General features: G+C 43.6%; 13 protein-coding genes across 13 annotated transcripts in view; 10 read left to right on the top strand and 3 right to left on the bottom strand.

The window, feature by feature from the left end:
- The first annotated feature begins 316 nt into the window (after nt 1–316).
- On the top strand, nt 317–1,068 carry LOC128270267 (uncharacterized). The gene is made up of 2 exons (XM_053007669.1): nt 317–653; nt 733–1,068. The coding sequence occupies exons 1-2, from the start codon at nt 408–410 to the stop codon at nt 1,066–1,068; spliced, it is 582 nt and encodes a 193-aa protein (XP_052863629.1). The 5' UTR covers nt 317–407.
- A 760-nt stretch (nt 1,069–1,828) lies between these two features.
- LOC128270266 (uncharacterized) lies at nt 1,829–2,482 on the top strand. Its single transcript, XM_053007668.1, has 2 exons — nt 1,829–2,074; nt 2,144–2,482. The coding sequence occupies exons 1-2, from the start codon at nt 1,829–1,831 to the stop codon at nt 2,480–2,482; spliced, it is 585 nt and encodes a 194-aa protein (XP_052863628.1).
- Nucleotides 2,483–3,240: 758 nt separating this feature from the next.
- LOC128274025 (uncharacterized) lies at nt 3,241–3,874 on the top strand. The gene is made up of 2 exons (XM_053012108.1): nt 3,241–3,459; nt 3,530–3,874. The coding sequence occupies exons 1-2, from the start codon at nt 3,241–3,243 to the stop codon at nt 3,872–3,874; spliced, it is 564 nt and encodes a 187-aa protein (XP_052868068.1).
- A 940-nt stretch (nt 3,875–4,814) lies between these two features.
- On the top strand, nt 4,815–5,430 carry LOC128270265 (uncharacterized). Its single transcript, XM_053007667.1, has 2 exons — nt 4,815–5,015; nt 5,092–5,430. Exons 1-2 carry the CDS (start codon nt 4,848–4,850, stop codon nt 5,428–5,430), a joined length of 507 nt encoding a protein of 168 aa, XP_052863627.1. The 5' UTR covers nt 4,815–4,847.
- An 804-nt stretch (nt 5,431–6,234) lies between these two features.
- On the top strand, nt 6,235–6,868 carry LOC128274024 (uncharacterized). The gene is made up of 2 exons (XM_053012107.1): nt 6,235–6,453; nt 6,524–6,868. Exons 1-2 carry the CDS (start codon nt 6,235–6,237, stop codon nt 6,866–6,868), a joined length of 564 nt encoding a protein of 187 aa, XP_052868067.1.
- Nucleotides 6,869–7,824: 956 nt separating this feature from the next.
- Nucleotides 7,825–8,397, top strand: LOC128270264 (uncharacterized). Its single transcript, XM_053007665.1, has 2 exons — nt 7,825–7,992; nt 8,059–8,397. The coding sequence occupies exons 1-2, from the start codon at nt 7,825–7,827 to the stop codon at nt 8,395–8,397; spliced, it is 507 nt and encodes a 168-aa protein (XP_052863625.1).
- Nucleotides 8,398–9,011: 614 nt separating this feature from the next.
- LOC128271888 (uncharacterized) lies at nt 9,012–9,653 on the top strand. Its single transcript, XM_053009563.1, has 2 exons — nt 9,012–9,230; nt 9,309–9,653. Exons 1-2 carry the CDS (start codon nt 9,012–9,014, stop codon nt 9,651–9,653), a joined length of 564 nt encoding a protein of 187 aa, XP_052865523.1.
- Nucleotides 9,654–10,023: 370 nt separating this feature from the next.
- On the bottom strand, nt 10,024–10,731 carry LOC128271889 (uncharacterized). Its single transcript, XM_053009565.1, has 2 exons — nt 10,633–10,731; nt 10,024–10,558 (listed from the first exon to the last, which is right to left on the bottom strand). The coding sequence occupies exons 1-2, from the start codon at nt 10,714–10,716 to the stop codon at nt 10,082–10,084; spliced, it is 561 nt and encodes a 186-aa protein (XP_052865525.1). The 5' UTR covers nt 10,717–10,731; the 3' UTR covers nt 10,024–10,081.
- A 382-nt stretch (nt 10,732–11,113) lies between these two features.
- LOC128271890 (NPC intracellular cholesterol transporter 2-like) lies at nt 11,114–12,775 on the top strand. Its single transcript, XM_053009566.1, has 4 exons — nt 11,114–11,403; nt 11,955–12,062; nt 12,295–12,464; nt 12,541–12,775. The coding sequence occupies exons 1-4, from the start codon at nt 11,259–11,261 to the stop codon at nt 12,622–12,624; spliced, it is 507 nt and encodes a 168-aa protein (XP_052865526.1). The 5' UTR covers nt 11,114–11,258; the 3' UTR covers nt 12,625–12,775.
- Nucleotides 12,776–13,947: 1,172 nt separating this feature from the next.
- LOC128274278 (NPC intracellular cholesterol transporter 2-like) lies at nt 13,948–14,467 on the top strand. The gene is made up of 2 exons (XM_053012414.1): nt 13,948–14,023; nt 14,091–14,467. The coding sequence occupies exons 1-2, from the start codon at nt 13,948–13,950 to the stop codon at nt 14,465–14,467; spliced, it is 453 nt and encodes a 150-aa protein (XP_052868374.1).
- Nucleotides 14,468–14,522: 55 nt separating this feature from the next.
- On the bottom strand, nt 14,523–15,054 carry LOC128270263 (NPC intracellular cholesterol transporter 2-like). Its single transcript, XM_053007664.1, has 2 exons — nt 14,877–15,054; nt 14,523–14,809 (listed from the first exon to the last, which is right to left on the bottom strand). Exons 1-2 carry the CDS (start codon nt 15,052–15,054, stop codon nt 14,523–14,525), a joined length of 465 nt encoding a protein of 154 aa, XP_052863624.1.
- A 1,103-nt stretch (nt 15,055–16,157) lies between these two features.
- Nucleotides 16,158–16,702, bottom strand: LOC128270262 (NPC intracellular cholesterol transporter 2 homolog a-like). Its single transcript, XM_053007663.1, has 2 exons — nt 16,516–16,702; nt 16,158–16,432 (listed from the first exon to the last, which is right to left on the bottom strand). Exons 1-2 carry the CDS (start codon nt 16,700–16,702, stop codon nt 16,158–16,160), a joined length of 462 nt encoding a protein of 153 aa, XP_052863623.1.
- A 1,026-nt stretch (nt 16,703–17,728) lies between these two features.
- LOC128270260 (uncharacterized) overlaps nt 17,729–18,032 on the top strand; it is a 17,198-nt gene continuing 16,894 nt past the window's right edge. The window contains exon 1 of the mRNA XM_053007662.1: nt 17,729–17,744. Coding sequence (XP_052863622.1) covers nt 17,729–17,744 — 16 coding nt within the window. The remainder of the gene's footprint in view (nt 17,745–18,032) is intronic.

Below are 18,032 nucleotides of genomic sequence, written 5' to 3'. Positions count from 1 at the left end.
TTTTTGTTTTGAAATTTTCGATAACTTATTCTCTTTCTTTTTTTACATACCTTTTAACCAACTAAATTAGATTTATTCAAAATTCATTTTTAGAATAGTTCCTATTTTTAGAATAGTTCCATTGGTGGTGGGACGATTGTTATTCATAACCAAATGCTATTAGAATCCAAAGAGTCGGCGAAACTTTATAGTCGAAAGCAGACACACCTTTCTGATTCTGTTTGTCATTTATCGATGGTCGATGGTCACACGAACGTCTAACTCATGTCACCGTATCAGTCAATCTGTGCAATGTAAAATTAATGTCATCCGACAATTACTCCAAATCGACGTATATATATTTAGTGGTTGACAATATCGTAGTTCTATCCGAAAGTCTCCGTGTACTGGATTGTGGTTATTTGAATATGTGCTCGGAGACCGCCAACTTCAAGTTCTTCTTACTACAGTGCTTCCTTTTGACATTTGGTCTGGCAGTGGTCCAAATGATGGGATGGGAAAAATCTACCGAAGTTATGTACGAGAGAATAGAGCAGATTAATGGTTCAGATTACTTGACGGCGAGTAAAATACGAATTCGCAAGTACAATCGGACAATGTCCGTGTTGGATGGAGAACTCGAAATTTTGCGTGACCTGAACGACAGTTACACGGTAAGTTTGGTCGAAAACATCGAATAAATAAGCTTATCATTTTGTCTTGCTTACTGTTTCCTTGTTTGTGTTTCTGCAGTTCACGGTTTCCCTATCGTACAGTGTACTAGGAAATAATCAATTTATCCTGTCACCGTACAAAATTCCATTGCAAAAGTTCTGCCAGTTTCTCAATACAACCTACAGAGACTATCGGGAGTTCTATCGGAACACCACCAATTTTCCGGAAGTCGGCACGTGTCCGATGGCGTCCCAAGTGTACTACGTCAAGAACAAGGTTTTGGACGCCAAATTTATCAACGAGTACTTTCAGCCAGGCCTCTGGAAACTGAAACTAATATTTTATATCGACAAAGAGGAGTTTGCCGTAGTCGTAATAGACCTTTATTTCCGAGTGCGAAACGGCATGATGTAGTGTGCAAAAGAGTTTAAAAGAAGTAATATAGAATTCCGAACGCAGGAAGAAACCCTTAAAATAGACAGTAGAATTGGTGAAAGCTCAAAACTAGTAGCAAACATTGCGATTAAATTCTAAAGTTTTGTGTTCGTCTATCGAAAAGTAGCTCGCCCGAAGATCTGCGCTCACCGATCAATCAGTTTCTATGCGAAAGACGTGAGTTCGAATCGTAACAGTGCATCAACTTAAGTTGCAAAACCTTGAAGTAAAACTTAAGGTTGGAACGGCTCCGTCCGTTCAAATAATAAATAATAAATACATTTTATCGAGAAAGCTGTATCCGTTCAGTTGGTTTTTTGGTCTTGTGCAAAAATCGTCGCACAATTTCATAGACTCTTTTAGTTCAAGGAGTAATGGCAACAGCCAAGAGCCAATTAATCATGATAATGCGTTAATATTATTATCACAATAATTTCACCTTTTTCATTTAATTTTCTGTTTTTAACCCAAAAAAAATCTCATACGACAGTGATAGTGGACCATGGCTGTCATGAATGACCCCAGCGTAGTTCGTACGCTTTTTATAATTTAGTTATCAATGCATCATTCAACATACTCGCAAGACCGTCCAACTCGTGTCACCCTATCAGTAAATCTGTGTAAGGTAAAATTAATGTTGTCGGACAATTACTTCTAACCGAGCCCCATATATTCAGTGTTTTACAATATCGTAGTTCTATCCGAAAGTCTACGTGTACCGGATTGAGTTTATTCGAATATGTGCTCAGAGACCTCCATCTTCCAGTTCTTCGCTTCAAAGTGCTTCCTTTTGACGCTTGGTTTGGTGATTATCCAAACATGCGGTTCGGATACATCCTTGCAAGTTATGTACGATAGACTTGAGCAGTTTAATGGCTCAGAATATTTAGATGCAAGTAAATTGCGAATTCGCAAATTCAACCGAACTATGTCCGTATTGGACGGAGAATTTGAACTGTTTCATGATCTAGACGACAATTTTGCAGTGAGTTTTATTAAAAATGTGTTGGTTTTCCATCTTGCTGAACGTAATATTCTTCCTGTCTTTCTGCAGTTCACGCTGGTACTGTCGTACAGTGTACTGGGAAACAATCAGTTCATCCGTTCACCATTCCGAATTCCATTGCAAAAGTTCTGCCGGTTTCTCAACACAACCTACAGAGACTATCGGGAGTTTTATCGGAACACCACCAATTTTCCCGATGCCGGAACGTGTCCGTGGCCGGCACAGATGTACTACATCAAGAATAAAGTCTTGGACGCCAATTTAATCAATAAGTATTTTCGGCCAGGTCTCTGGAAGGTGGACATATTGGTTTACAAAGCCAAAGAAAGCTTTGCTATATTCGCAACGGAATTATTTTTCAAAGTTGTACGAGGCGACATGTCATAGTGAACAAATGAGTCGAAAGTAAAATAAAGTATTTCCACGGTAAAAAAAAAACATTAAGAACGACAATACAATTATTTAAAGACCACATCGGGATCAGGCCTTTGTTTGTATTCTCCGTTTTGTTAAGTCCATTTATTGTGACTTAATCTATTAATTGACGCTGCCGGAAGTAGGAAGACATACTGCAACGTTATATCCGAAAGTTAGCGTTAACTTTCTCATTGACCCTTCAACGTCCCTGTTACTGTCGCCTGTGTTTTCAGTTAAACATCGGTTACCATCTTCGTCTTTGCGTTTCGTCAGTTTGACTAGTCTTAGTTGTAAGTGATAGGTTAAGTTTTTATTGTCAATTGGCTAAGTTGCCAGTTGACTGTTTTTTAAATAAATAAATAACTAGATAAATAAATAAATAAACGTGGTTCATGGCCATTTTTCTAGTTGAAATATCATTCCATAGCTCAAGGTCTGCATTATTACTTATCAACTGTACACTCAATTAATCCAAAACTTTATTCGTATTATGCAACCTTTAGCTCCTTCTTTTTCATGGTTTGATCGAAGACAGGGTCATAACAAGAATCTGATAACAGCCACTGTGTCCGAGTAAACTGTACAGCATGCGCATGAGACCATAATTGTTTCCGCGATGGCCTAATCTTAACATGAGCGGTACAATCTCATGTAGAACATTGGCGCACGCCATCGTGGCGCAGTATAAAATAGTGAACTGTACGCTGACCGGCCTTATTTCACTCAACATGCGTTCCATCACAGTCGCGCTAGTTTTCGTGCTACTCTACGCCCCAACACTGACCAGCGCTCTGATGAAGGTAGTGGTCGATTTCGACCGCTGGGAACACATAAATGGATCGGACATATTTAACGTCGACTTGCTGCGTGTACGAAAATTCAACCGAACGCTGTCCGTGCTCAACGGAACTGGGATATTGTTGGTTGATCTCGGAGATGAGTATGAGGTATGGCGCCTAGCGTAGGGTAATTGTATTTGAAAATCTACTATCTAAAATATGTTTCCTTCTTCCTCAGTACGGCTTGAGCTTCGCGCGCAGCGCCCAGGGAAACAACCAGTACGATGCATATCCGATGAAGCTGGCGTCGCGCCCATTTTGCGAGTTCATCAGGACTCACTACCGCGACTACCAGCACATGTTTCTGAACTTTACCAACCTCCCGTTCGTTCCGCCGGAAGGGTTGTGTCCCTTTCCGAAAGGCGAATATTGGGTGAAGGATGCGTACATCGATTCGTCCGTGATTCCAATCGTCGTTCCGGAGGGATTCTGGCGAGCAACCACCGAGCTGCGGATCAGAGAAACGGGCGTGATCGCTGCACGAGGAGCAATGTACGTGAAATTAACGAAAGAATATGTTTAATTGGTAGGCGAGCGTAGCTTCTCACTTGCTACACCAGTCTGAAGACAATATACAACATTCTACAATAGAAATTGGATAAATTATATGAAATATTGGAAATTATTTTTTTAAATATGGCAGCTACGTAAACATGTAAGATTGTCGCATATGGGTTACTCTCAATCGATTGAATTGAGGCCGTTATATCTAGAAACGGTGACTGTAGGGTGCACATTATGGGCTCTCGGCGTCATAGGAACCTATGTTTTCGAAAACGATGAAGGGAGGACCACTACCATGAGTTCCGAGCGATACCGCCAGATGATAACAAATTGTTTTTGACCTGCATTTGAAGATATGGATACTATGGACCAAAAGATCGTGTTTATGCTGACAAGCCTGCAACTTTGGAGCACTTGATAAAAACATTCGCCAAGTAGTGTCCAAGGTAACACCCGACATGTGCAAACATGAGAATCGACTGTGGCCATAGGTCAACAGTTTCTTGTTTGTGGCCGGGAAACGTTCAGCGTCATCCGCCCAACAGTTCCAGCCTCATCTTCGAAGACTGCGGTAAGTGAACATTCCAGATGAGAAAAAGTGCAAAGAATCGGGTCGGGATTGTAGCGGTAGGGTCCATAAAAAATTTATTCTTGTAGGACACTGCTACTGGACTACGACTGTCATGAATGAACCCACCGTAATTCATACGCTTCTTTTTATAATTTAGTTATCAATGCATCATTCAACATACTCGCAAGACCGTCCAACTCGTGTCACCCTATCAGTCAATCTGTGCAAGGTTAAATTAATGTTGTCGGACAATTACTTCTAACCGAGCCCTATATATTCAGTGTTTTACAATATCGTAGTTCTATCCGAAAGTCTACGTGTACCGGATTGAGTTTATTCGAATATGTGCTCAGAGACCTCCATCTTCCAGTTCTTCGCTTCAAAGTGCTTCCTTTTGACGCTGTGTTTGGTGATTATCCAAATGTGCGGTTCGGAGACATCCTTGCAAGTTATGTACGATAGACTTGAGCAGTTTAATGGCTCAGATTATTTAGACTTTAGTAAAGTAAGAATTCGCAAGTTCAACCGAACTATGTCCGTATTGGACGGAGAATTTGAACTGTTTCATGATCTGGACGACAATTTTGCAGTGAGTTTTATTAAAAATGATCAATGTGATAATTTTCCATCTTGCTGAACGTAATATTCTTCCTGTCTTTCTGCAGTTCACGCTGGTAATGTCGTACAGTGTACTGGGAAACAATCAGTTCATCCGTTCACCATTCCGAATTCCATTGCAAAAGGTCTGCCGGTTTCTCAACACAACCTACAGAGACTATCGGGAGTTTTATCGGGACACCACCAATTTTCCCGATGCCGGAACGTGTCCGTGGCCGGCACAGATTTACTACGTCAAGAATAAGGTCTTGGACGCCAATTTAATCAATAAGTATTTTCGGCCGGGTCTCTGGAAGATTGACATATTGGTTTACAAAGCCAAAGAAAGCTTTGCTATATTCGCAACGGAATTATTTTTCAAAGTTGTACGAGGCGACATGTCATAGTGTACAAATGAGTCGAAAGTAAAATAAAGTATTTCCACGATAGAAAAAAAACATTAAGAACGACAATACAATTATTTAAAGACCACATCGGGATCGGGCCTTTGTTTGTATTCTCCGTTTTGTTAAGTCCATTTATTGTGACTTAATCCATTAATTGTGACTTATTTGTCGGAGACTGTTGGCTGAAACATAATGAACCAACGCCTCTCGCTTCCGCGGGCCACCTTGTGTGTAATACCGGAAGTAGTATGACGCTCCACGATCGCCCTAACTTACAGACGTACATCCAATTTCTCCAGAACACGGCATATAAGACTTCTTATACTTGATATTTTAACTTAAAATATTCTGCCTAATGAAAATCTAATAAAATGAAGAAGTAAGCGCAATGACATACTTTCAGAACACTGCAACGTTATATCTGAAAGTTAGCGGTAATTTTCTCACTGACCGTTCAACGTAGATCATGGTCATTATTGTAGTTTTAGTATCATTCCATAGCTCAAGGTCTGCATTATTATTTATCAACTGTACACTCAATTAATTCAAAACTTTATTCATATTATGCAACCTTTAGCTCCTTCTTTTTCATGGTTTGATTGAAGACAGAGTCATAACAAGAATCTGATAACAACCGCTGTGTACGAGTAAACTTTACAGCATGCGCATGAGACCATAATTGTTTTCGCGATGGCCTAATCTTAACATGTGCGGAACAATCTCATGTAGAACATTGGCGCACGCCATCGTACGACGCAGTATAAAATAGTGGACTGTGCGCTGACCGGCCTTATGTCACCCAACATGCGCTCCATCACAGTCACGCTAGTTTTCGTGCTACTCTACGCCCCAACACTGACCAGCGCTCTGATGAAGGTAGTGGTCGATTTCGACCGCTGGGAACACATAAATGGATCAGACATCTTTAACGTCGACTTGCTGCGTGTACGAAAATTCAACCGAACGCTGTCCGTGCTCAACGGAACCGGTATAGTGTTGGTCGATCTCGGAGATGAGTATGAGGTATGGCGCTTAGCGTAGGGTAATTGTATTTGAAAATCTACTATCTAAAATATGTTTCCTTCATCCTCAGTACGGCTTGAGCTTCGCACGCAGCGCCCAGGGAAACAACCAGTACGATGCATATCCGATGAAGCTGGCGTCGCGCCCATTTTGCGAGTTCATCAGGACTCACTACCGCGACTACCAGCACATGTTTCTGAACTTTACCAACCTCCCGTTTGTTCCGCCGGAAGGGTTGTGTCCCTTTCCGAAAGGCGAATATTGGGTGAAGGATGCGTACATCGATTCGTCCGTGATTCCAATCGTCGTTCCGGAGGGATTCTGGCGAGCAACCACCGAGCTGCGGATCAGAGAAACGGGCGTGATCGCTGCACGAGGAGCAATGTATGTGAAATTAACGAAAGAATATGTTTAATTGGTAGGCTCGCGTAGCTTCTCACTTGCTACACCAGTCTGAAGACAATATACAACATTCTACAATAGAAATTGGATAAATTATATGAAATATTGGATATTAATTTTAAAAATATGGCAGCTACGTAAACAAGTAAGGTTGTCGCATCTGGGTTACTCTCAATCGATTGAATTGAGGCCGTTATATCTAGAAATGGTAACTGTAGGGTGCACATTATGGACTCTCGGCGTCATAGGAACCTATGTTTTCGAAAACGACGAAGGGAGGACCACTACCATCAGTTCCGAGCGATACTGCCAGATGATAACAAATTGTTTTTGACCTGCATTTGAAAATATGGAGACTATGGACCAAACGATCGTGTTTATGCTAACAAGCTTGCAACTTTGGAGCACTTGAAAAAAACATTCGCCAAGTAGTGTCCAAGGTAACACACGACTTGTGCAAACATGAGAATCGACTGTGGCCATAGGTCAACAGTTTCTTGTTTGTGGCCGGGAAACGCCCAACAGTTCCAGTCTCATCTTCGAAGACTGCGGTAAGTGAACATTCCAGATGAGAGAAAGTGCAATGAATCGGGTCGGGATTGTAGCGGTGGGGTCCATAAAAAATTAATTCTTGTAGGACAGTGCTACTGGACTACGACTGTCATGAATGAACCCACCGTAATTCATACGCTTCTTTTTATAATTTAGTTATCAATGCATCATTCAACATACTCGCATGACCGTCCAACTCGTGTCACCCTATCAGTCAATCTGTGCAAGGTAAAATTAATGTTGTCGGACAATTACTCCAAACCATATATATATTCAGTGATTTACAGTATCGTAGTTCTATCCGAAAGTCTACGTGTACCGGATTGTGTTTATTCGAATATGTGCTCAATGACCTCCATCTTTGAGTTCTTCGCTTCAAAGTGCTTCCTTTTCACGCTTGGTTTGGTGATTATCCAAATGTGCGGTTCGGAGAGATCCTTGCAAGTTATGTACGAAAGACTTGAGCAGTTTAATGGTTCAGAATATTTAGATGCAAGTAAAATGCGAATTCGCAAGTTCAACCGAACTTTGTCCGTATTGGATGGAGAATTTGAACTGTTTCATGATCTGGACGACAATTTTTCGGTGAGTTTTATTAAAAATGTGTTGATTTTCCATCTTGGTGAACGTATTCTTCCTGTCTTTCTACAGTTCACGCTGGTACTGTCGTACAGTGTACTGGGAAACAATCAGTTCATCCGTTCACCATTCCGAATTCCCATGCAAACGTTCTGGCAGTTTCTCAACACAACCTACAGAGACTATCGGGAGTTTTATCGGGACACCACCAATTTTCCCGATGCCGGAACGTGTCCGTGGCCGGCACAGATGTACTACATCAAGAACAAAGTCATGGACGCCAATTTAATCAATAAGTATTTTCGGCCAGGTCTCTGGAAGCTGGATATATTATTTTACAAAGCCAAAGAAAACTTGGCCATACTCGCCGCGGAATTATTTTTCAAGATTGTACAAGGCGACATGAGATAGTGTGCAACTGAGTCGAAAGTAAAATAAAGTATTTCCACGGTACGAAAAAAACATTAAGAACGACAATACAATTATTTAAAGATCACATCGGGATCAGGCCTTTGTTTGTATTCTCCGTTTTGTTAAGTCCATTTATTGTTACTTAATCCATTAATTGTGACTTATTTGTCGGAGAAAATGCTTAATGAAAATCGAATGAAATGAAGAAGTAAACGCAATGACATACTTTCAGAACACTGCAACGTTATATCTGAAAGTTAGCGTTAACTTTCTCACTGACCGTTCAACGTGGATCATGGTCATTATTGTAGTTTTAGTATCATTCCATAGCTCAAGGTCTTCATTATTAGTTATCAAACTGTACACCTAAATTAATCTAAAACTTTATTCGTATTAAGCAACCGATAGCTTCTTCTTTTTCATGTTTTGATCGAAGACAGGGGCATAACAAGGATCTGATAACATCCGCTGTGTCCGAGTAAACTCTAGAGGTTTTCGCGATAGCCTAATCTTAACATGAGCAGGACAATCTCATATAGAATATTGGTGCACGCCATCGTACGACGCAGTATAAAGTAATGGACTGTGCGCCGACCGGCTTTATGTCACCCAACATGCGCTCCATCAAAGTCGCGCTAGTTTTCGTGCTACTCTACGCTCTAACTCTGACCAGCGCTCTGCTGAAAGTAATAGTTGATTTCGACCGTTGGGAAACCATAAATGGATCGGACATCTTTAACATGGAATTGTTGCGTGTACGAAAATTCAACCGAACGGTATCCGTGCTCAACGGAACTGGGATATTGTTGGTTGATCTCGGAGATGAGTATGAGGTATGGCACTTAGTCTAGGGTAAAAAAAATGTATTTTACAAGTAGATTTGTTTCTAAAATATGTACCCTCTTTCTCAGTACGGCGTGAGCTTCGCGCGCAGCGCCCAGGGAAACAACCAGTACAATGAGTACCCGATGAAGCTGGCATCGCGCCCATTTTGCGAGTTCATCAGGACTCACTACCGCGACTACCAGCACGTATTTGTGAACTTCACCAATCTCCCGTTCATACCACCGGAAGGGTTGTGTCCCTTTCCGAAAGGCGAATATTGGGTGAAGGATGCGTACATCGATTCGTCCGTGATTCCGATCGTCGTACCGGAGGGATTCTGGAGGGCAACCACCGACTTGCGGGTCAAGAAAACGGGTGTGCTCGCTGCACGAGGAGCGATGTACGTGAAATTAACGAAAGAATTGGTTTAATTGGTAGGCTCGCGTAGCTTCCCACATGCTACATCACTCTGAAAAGAAAATACAACATTCTGAAAGAGAAATTGGATATAACTTTATAAAATACGAAAACGATTCAAAACGATTCATACGCATCTTCAAAGGACTCCAACTCGCCAAACCATCTTACATTTTCTGCGATACTGAAGTACTTTGTGGTTAAGTGATGAGTATTTGTGTCGAACACGGAATGTAATGGAAGGAACTGCACTGTGGCAGTACTCTAGTCGAATAATGACGTCCAACAGTTTCTTGTTTGCTAGTTGAACTTAAAGTTGATGATTCTCTGCGGTACATTTCCGAATCCTTTCTCATTCTAATTTACGAACAACCGTCCACTATGTCATGTACTACAAGGAATTTATTTCGAGACTTCGAGCGGCATACCCAAACGTGCAGTGCTAAGCTACCGGTTTGACGGTGGTCGTGGTAATAACTCCCGAGCACACCTCGTCTCCCTTCATGAGCTTCATCTCAACCTTCCATCGGCCCTCCTGCATCATCTCCTTGTACGGTTCGGTGTCCAGTACGTAGTCCTTCAGCCAGTACTCAGCCGCCGGAAGCGGGCAGGTGTCAAAGTGTGGCAAATTGCTCAGCGGTTCCAGCTCCTCGTAGAAGTACGTCTTGTAGATCGTTTTCATCCACTCGCAGAGCGGTTTCTTCAAGTCCATCACCACTTCGTACTCGCTGCCTTCAGCGAGATCGGCCCGCGATATCAGTGCCACCACCGAGTAGCTGTCGTCCAGTTCTTTGTGCTGCTGGATGTGGGCCGAGAACTTAAGTTTCATTTCGGAGATCTTTTCGGTCGTGTAGTTGTACGAGAAGTAGTTCTCGCTGCCCTCCAAACGCTCCACGTTATCCAGGTGAACGTCGTACTGCTGTGGCCGGGAAACATAAAGTGTTAGGATCGTGTTGCCTTCCGTTGGAATAGTCTGCCTGTGATCTACCTTACCTGCGCCAAAGCTCCATTGCACAGCCCAATCAATGCGATCGTTAGGAAGACTTTCCAACGAGATCCGTTTCGAGCTGTAAGCATAGTGTAGTGCTGATGCTAATGAGGCCACAAAGCTGGGCCACAGCACTGTCATTTTATACCTTCGCTGCGCAGATTGTTTATCATTGCAGGAATGCGACTTACAAGCGGAAACCGAGCTCTATCGGCAGATCCGAAAAATGTGTGAATCACGCGACTGTCAGTTGCTGTCGGTTGTTGCAGTTCCGAGGTACCGGAACCCGAACGTCGTTTTACACGAAAATGTGTAAATTCCTAATCAGGTCCCAACCACCAAAATAAATGCGCTAGACAGAAGCCGAGGGACAGCAACGGCCCATCGCGATCCTTATCAGCGATTCTGACCGGCCCCACGGAGCCTTTCCGGATGGTAGTAGCCGGACCCGTCGGTCACACTGATGCGTTTAGTCTTCGAGTACCACTCGTCGGTGTTACAACGGAAAGCCACCCTTCATATCGTTCGTGATACTTGGCGGAATATCCCGCATTTAGACGTAGGTTACTGAGCGTGAAGTTCCCGATCGAAACAGTTTGAGTAAGCGAGAAAAAAAGAAGTAAAGACTAACATGAAGAACATTGTGTGGGTATGCGTGATGTGCGTGCTGCTTAGTTTGACCTCCCTCGAAGCTGGGCCTCTTCGCTGGTGGTTCCGCTGGTGGCAACTTCAGCGTAATCCGCCCACCAGCTCCAGTCTCATCTTCGAAGACTGCGGTAAGTGAACAATCCAGGCCAAAGTCCAACGAATCGGGCCGGGATTGTACTGGTGAATTGCCGGAAAAAACGTCACGCTACAAGATTGATCGTCACCCATTAACCGCCTTTCGGGTGGTACGTAGATAAGTGGTACCGGAGGTACCAACAAAAAGGGCCACAAGACGACTTCGGCGTGCGGATTGGTTACTATTGCTGAGTATCATTGAAAATCATTCTGCTCGAGATTAAGAAACACCGAATAATCACGTAAACGAGTTCTGTTCATTCATAAACCTTACTGTGCACCGTATTTGAACCTTGCACAAATTGACTGAGATTTTTTGTACCCGTTTGATTCTACAACGCAACGTACGATCTGTGCCCCTGGCGGTACAAAGTGCAATAGGACAAAGCTCAAACGCAATTTTGCCTGAAAAGACGTAATAATATCCTGTGGAAGCAAGTAATCCGCTTATTAAGAAACATTGAAAGACGCATTAATTGGGACATTCAGTGCACATTGATAACAATGTGAAATTATTGTTCTATTTTGTTTTCTTTTTAACCAGGCACCAAATACGACGTTCTATCAATAAATTTGTCCAGCTGTAAGACCGCACCATGCACGATGCAACGTGGAACAACCGTCGGGGTTAAGGCTGAATTCACGGCAAACGGTAAGTACGTAGGCGCCACTCTAGCAATAAAACAAAATCATTCAATCGGACGTTAATTAAAATCTGAGCTTACTGCCCACGCAGATGTATTACGAAGTGACCATGCTTAGTGTCTCGAGTGGCGCTTTGGCAATAAAAACTATACAGTCGCGACCATTAACTATTGATCAAATATTTGTATTAACGTAACTTTATTTTCCTCTGATATTCCTACCCCATTTTCCGCTTCAAGGCGCCTCGACGGATAGTATTCTGAAACACGAAGCTTACTTCATACTAAATAATGTCAAAACGAAGGCCACTATCACTCCGACTACTTGTGAGGGCTCTGTTTGCCCATTGCAGGGATCTGCGGGACTGTTGTTTTCAGCTGATATCTACGTCAATCCTGGTCTGCCTCCGGTAAGTTTCTCGAGTGCCTCCCAAGTTAGTAGGACACCGGACTAATCACATGCTTTGCTAACTTCGTATTCCCCAGATTACTGGAAAGCTGCGCTGGGAGCTAACAAATAGCAAGGGCGATACTTTGCTCTGTTATCAACTGCCGGTGTGCATCGATTAATGGCTTCCGGGCGCACAAACGCTTCCCGAGACACCGGAAAACGCTTGACAGTGCCTACAAAACAACACCCCAAAGAATCGATTGAGATTATGAGAACTCCGCCGGAAATCAAGTTACAAATGCGGGTCGAAAACACTTATGTTGTGTGTCCAATGGTGAAATACAAAACTGATGATTTTTACATTTCGTTCAAATAGTTTTCATACGATCAGCGATAGCAACAAAGACAATCATGTGAAAACATGTGAACACTTAGCATGGTGTGACGAAGATCGTTTATATAGATTTTCTCTTCGACAATTATTAAGAGCTCGGCTATACGATGACTCAGACAGAAATGCAATCTCACGCTCAATTTTGTCATCATTTTTGGAAGATAATTTCAAATTGTTTTTTAATTTCAATCTCAAGTGTGTTTTTCCTTTTTCATTACTTTGGTAAGTAATGTTCACTTATAGGTGGCGCTGTCCCAAATAAAAGCTCACCTAAACACTATGCTCGTTTTGATTTGAATTGTGACAGTTTTACAACCGCCGTCTGATCGAAATCGAATCGAATACTTATGATTAAAATATATCCGCTAAAAAACCATTTATCCTGTATCGTTACAATGAACGAACATTATCCACAAAAGAAAACATTACTACCAATTGTCGTTTGAACTTTGTTTAAAAAAAGCTACACTAAAATTTGAAAGAGTTTTGGGGTTTTTTTGTTAAAATTTCGGTTTAGATAAACAGTATAAATGATCAGGTGTTACAATTTAGTAATATACGTAAATATAAATTATGAATGCAAATCACAATCTTCCAGCAGTTGGTACTCTCATCGTTTACTAAACAAACCTAACTAAGACTAACTAGTCGATGAAGGAACATGTAAGTGTTTAATTGAACAACGTCTTTGTTTCTCAATAAAGTTTTTTGTATCTTCCTTTATTATTTATTAGTTTTCACAGAAATGAAATATATTGAAATATTCAATATGAATGATAAATCTTTGGTAAATAAAAATACTACATCCCTATGGTACTCTCTCAGGTATTACGTAACTAACTGTAACTGTTCTGACAAGTTCAATGACACTGGAACGAATCGAGTTTTGCTAGTTTTTCTTATCAACCTAATCCTCACTAGTTACGATGGCACGTCACGCCTCTTAAGACGCGAAAGTACGGGTTTTCTACACGAACACGTGTTGTAAGTTCTTGAAACCCACTAAGTAGTGCCGGTAAGCATTGCCTGGTTCTGTATTTAAGGGTTTGTGCCGCACAACTCACCGTTACTTGTTCACTATCTTTGTTCAATCGCACAATCAATCACTATGCAGCTGGTAGTGAGTTTGTTTGCAGTTTGCATACCCGCCCTGGTGCTCGCAGATGTGATCGCAGTGCAAAAATGTAAGATTGGAGCGAGATCTCTTTCATTTGCTGCTTATCTAACTCGCTGAAACCGTTTCTACCACAGGCACCGAAGGAGCCCTACCTACGTCGGTTGACGTTGCCGGGTGCCATTCTGCTCCTTGCGATCTGCCGAAAGGACACGACGCGAAAGTCATGGTAGACTTCACTGCCAACAGACCTCTGACCGCACTTCGCCCGGAAGTGCGTGCCAGCTTCGGCGGTTTGTCGGTACCGTTTGTGCTGCCGAGCGACCGTCAAGACGCGTGTAAGTGGCTGGTTGGAGGCCAGTGTCCCGTGTCGGTAAAGGAAGACGTCACCTACGAACTGCAGCTTCCGGTGCTTAGTAGCTACCCAACGCTTAGTCTCACGGTGGAACTGAAGCTGGTCGACCAAAATCAGGACGTTGTGACGTGCTTCCAGCTAGAGGCTAGAGTAGTTTAACATTAATTCCAACGAATGTAATAAATTAATGGTTGACTCAGCAAATAGCAGAATTTTATTTTAAACTAGGAGCGACAACCACTTGGGCATCGACAAGGAAACAGGCGACGGTTTGACTGTCCTGGTCAACGATGTCAATTTCAATGACCAGACTGACCAAGGGGTAGATTGACAGGACCGGAATCGTCAGTCTGTAAGTGACGTCCTCGTTCGGGCTCAGCGGACAGGACGATCCTTCCAGCCAGTTGCAGGTGGCAGCGAACTCAGCCGGCAGCGGGTAGGGGGCAGTGATACCGAGGGCCGTTGCCGTCGGAATCGTCGTCATGTTGAACACGGCGCGATCTATCGAAACGAGGAATAAGTATTCGTTAGTACCTTACTGGTGCTACTTTCTTTGCCGTAGACTTACCGGCGGTGAAACTGATGTAAGCAATTACATCTTGACCGCGCACCAGGTTGCAAGGGGGAGCAGTGCAGCCATCGATTGAAACATCAAAGGGCTGCGGACGAGCTCCCGTGCAGACACGATGGATGCTGCCATACACCAGAGCTGGGGCGAGAGCAATCAGTAGCAGAACGCGGATCATCTTGGCTTCGGGTGGGTAGCCGTTCGCTGAAGGTTCGCTGAGTGGGCTGATGTGCTTGCTGCAACTGCACCGAGGCGTCTAATTGCACGATTTTTGGCACTCGTTTTTATATGCCCGCCTCGTACGCAGACGCTGGCCATTTTTCGGTCTCCGTTCGTTCGCCCAAGCTGACCACTATGTTAATCTAAGGTTACGCACGAACGGCCTATGTACTGACAGAAATCGCAACTCGGCTGTTCGTTCTTTGCACCAACTTGGTCTTCACGTTTTTCTCTTCTACGGTGGCTTCCGTGATAATAATCGCCATAATCGATTTATGGCCGCGAACAGGTGGCAACTTCAAGTGTCGCAAGGCGGTTATCGCATTACTCCCAGCTGGTCTCCCTTTTTTCGCAGGGATGAGACGAGGTGTACGAAATCGGTCGCTACCTGGATCTGGATGTCACTCCGGAATCACGATAAGGCTGCGCTACGCTAATTGGCGGCAATACCGGGCAATCCCCACGATTTCTTACGCAACGGTGCGACCCATGAGGATAGTTGCATAGTTTCGAGAAAACTGCACTCTAAACGAATTCCTGCATTTCGATAGAATTTAGTATAAATGTCTTCAATTTTGCATCATTTTACAACACATTGAAATTCGTTTTATTGAACCGACTGAAACAGACTAAACACTTAAGCAACGGAAAGGACGATGCGAAAGAACTATTTCAAATAGAAAACGGTACCGATCCCATCGCAGCATGTAAAGTATATTTGAAGGAGTAACGACTACCACAAACGAATCGCACTGTGTGATTAGTAACTGAAACAATTGTGGATGCGCCACGTGTCTCAATCAATAACAAAACATCGCCAATTGAATTTTTGAAATTTGCTTCGCTTCTGATACATAGATGGCGCCACCATCTACGAGTTTGAACATACCATTGAAATGAGAAAACGCACAACCAACGAACGAACACTGCAATTTATGCAATACATTTTCTTTCCACGAAACAGGATTATGCCCATCAGCAGTGAATAAAACGAAAGTAGATCACGAAGTTGGTATGAAAACAATGATCTATGTTTATTAATAAAATTATCACAAGCAACACTTAAGCAACAACCACACGGGCGTCGACCGCGAAACAGGCATGAGTTCGCGTTTCCTCATCGAGCACACTAACTTCAACCACCAGCGTGACCAGCGGATAGATTGGCAGAACCGGCATGCTCAGCGTGCTGGAGACGTCCTCGCCCTGGCTGATGGGGCAAGTGGTTCCGACTAGCCAGTTGCAGGCGGCAGCACGATCTGGCGGCAGTTCGTAGGGAGCAGTGATGCCGAGGGCCGTCGCCACAACGCGGTATTGCAGATTTTGGGCGGCGAACGCTACAAGAACAAATTGTACACTGTGAGTACTTTCTGTACAACGAACCCATCCACATCGCTCGACTGTGGCCAGGTTGACTTACGCGCTTGGAAGTCCAGCTCCATCCAGATGTCGCTGCCACGGACCAGTTCGCAAGGCATCTGAGTGCAGCCGGTGAGTGTGACACTGGTAAGATGGGGCCGATTATTGGAGCAGGGATGCGTTACAAGCGCTTCCGTTAGACTAGCGCAGGCAACGACGGCCACTAGCAGGACTGCGAACCGGAACATTTTGATAGGATGCGTTTTGGGCAACGACGTTTAACTGCGGTGCTGACCTAGCGTTCCCTTCGTGGCTTCAACTGGAGGCCGCAATGTACTTGACTGTCCTGAGCGTCGTTTCGCATGTTTTTATACTCGGTACAAACCACCTTGGCCAACGAAACTAATCTTATCCGAACCGAGGGCAGGTGTTCGGACACCTGCAAGATGTCAGTTATCGTCGTGCAGCGAATATCTTGCCGGGTCGAGAGACTTCAGTACTTCTAATTTAATGAACACCTGAGCCGTACGCACGCTAACCGACTCACCGGCCGGCCGGTCGGCGGAACAATCGATACGATAAGACCGCGATGTCTTCACGTTTTTCGGTACCAACCACGTGTGAGTGTTGTGCCAAAGTTCTCCCTACTTATCACTCAGACGGCGGTCTCAGATGTATACGAGGCGATACCAATATACGGGCCACTTAATCGTTATTCAGATGCGGCGTGACAAAGCGATTTGGCCGACGCCGAAGGCCCAACCCGGCTACAGTGACTAATTCATTCACGAATGCTATCGCCAATCTTTCGCTCGTGGTTTGCTGTTGGATCGTTTTTGACACCGCGCACGCCGCGCATAACAAAAGGCGGTTTCGAGCAGATTTTAAATTTTGGGGAAAACCGTTGGGTAGCACAGTTTCAATACCCGTTCGCTCGAAAGGAATCCTGTTGCCATCCTGTGTCTGTGTCCTGTGTCTGTCCTTTGCTCGTGAGTTGGATTGTATCTTACCTGTCTAATCGTGTCATTCGTGTTAGGGTTAATCAGACCCTGTCCTCTGTATTCTCTAATGCCTCTGGCGTTCCCCAAGGAAGCAATTTGGGACCGCTTTTGTTTGTGCTTTTCATCAATGACCTTACTCTTCGGCTTCCTTCTGAGTGTCACTTGCTGTACGCTGATGATTTAAAATTGTTCTTACCTGTCTGTAACTCGTCTGACTGTGTCTATTTGCAAGAATTACTCGAACGCTTTGTTCATTGGTGTGCTTGTAATAACATGTCACTGAATGTCAGTAAGTGCTATGTCTTAACTTTTTCTAGGAAAAAGGCCCTTGTCTTGTTTCCGTATCGCATTGGCTCGTCTGTTGTTCCGCGTGTAGATGTTATCCGTGACTTAGGTGTAACACTGGACGCGAGGCTGAAGCTTAACTTGCACCTCGAGGATATAATCAAGAGAGCGTATAGAATGCTGGGTTTTGTTATTCGTATGAGTTCTGAGTTCCGTGACGTTATGTGTCTCAAAGCTTTGTACTGTTCGCTTGTTCGTCCGATACTCGAGTTTGCTTGTGTTGTGTGGCATA

The sequence above is a fragment of the Anopheles cruzii genome, chromosome 3 (assembly GCF_943734635.1).
Source record: "Anopheles cruzii chromosome 3, idAnoCruzAS_RS32_06, whole genome shotgun sequence".
Classification (NCBI taxonomy): domain Eukaryota; kingdom Metazoa; phylum Arthropoda; class Insecta; order Diptera; family Culicidae; genus Anopheles; species Anopheles cruzii.
This window is presented reverse-complemented; position numbering and strand designations above follow the sequence as displayed.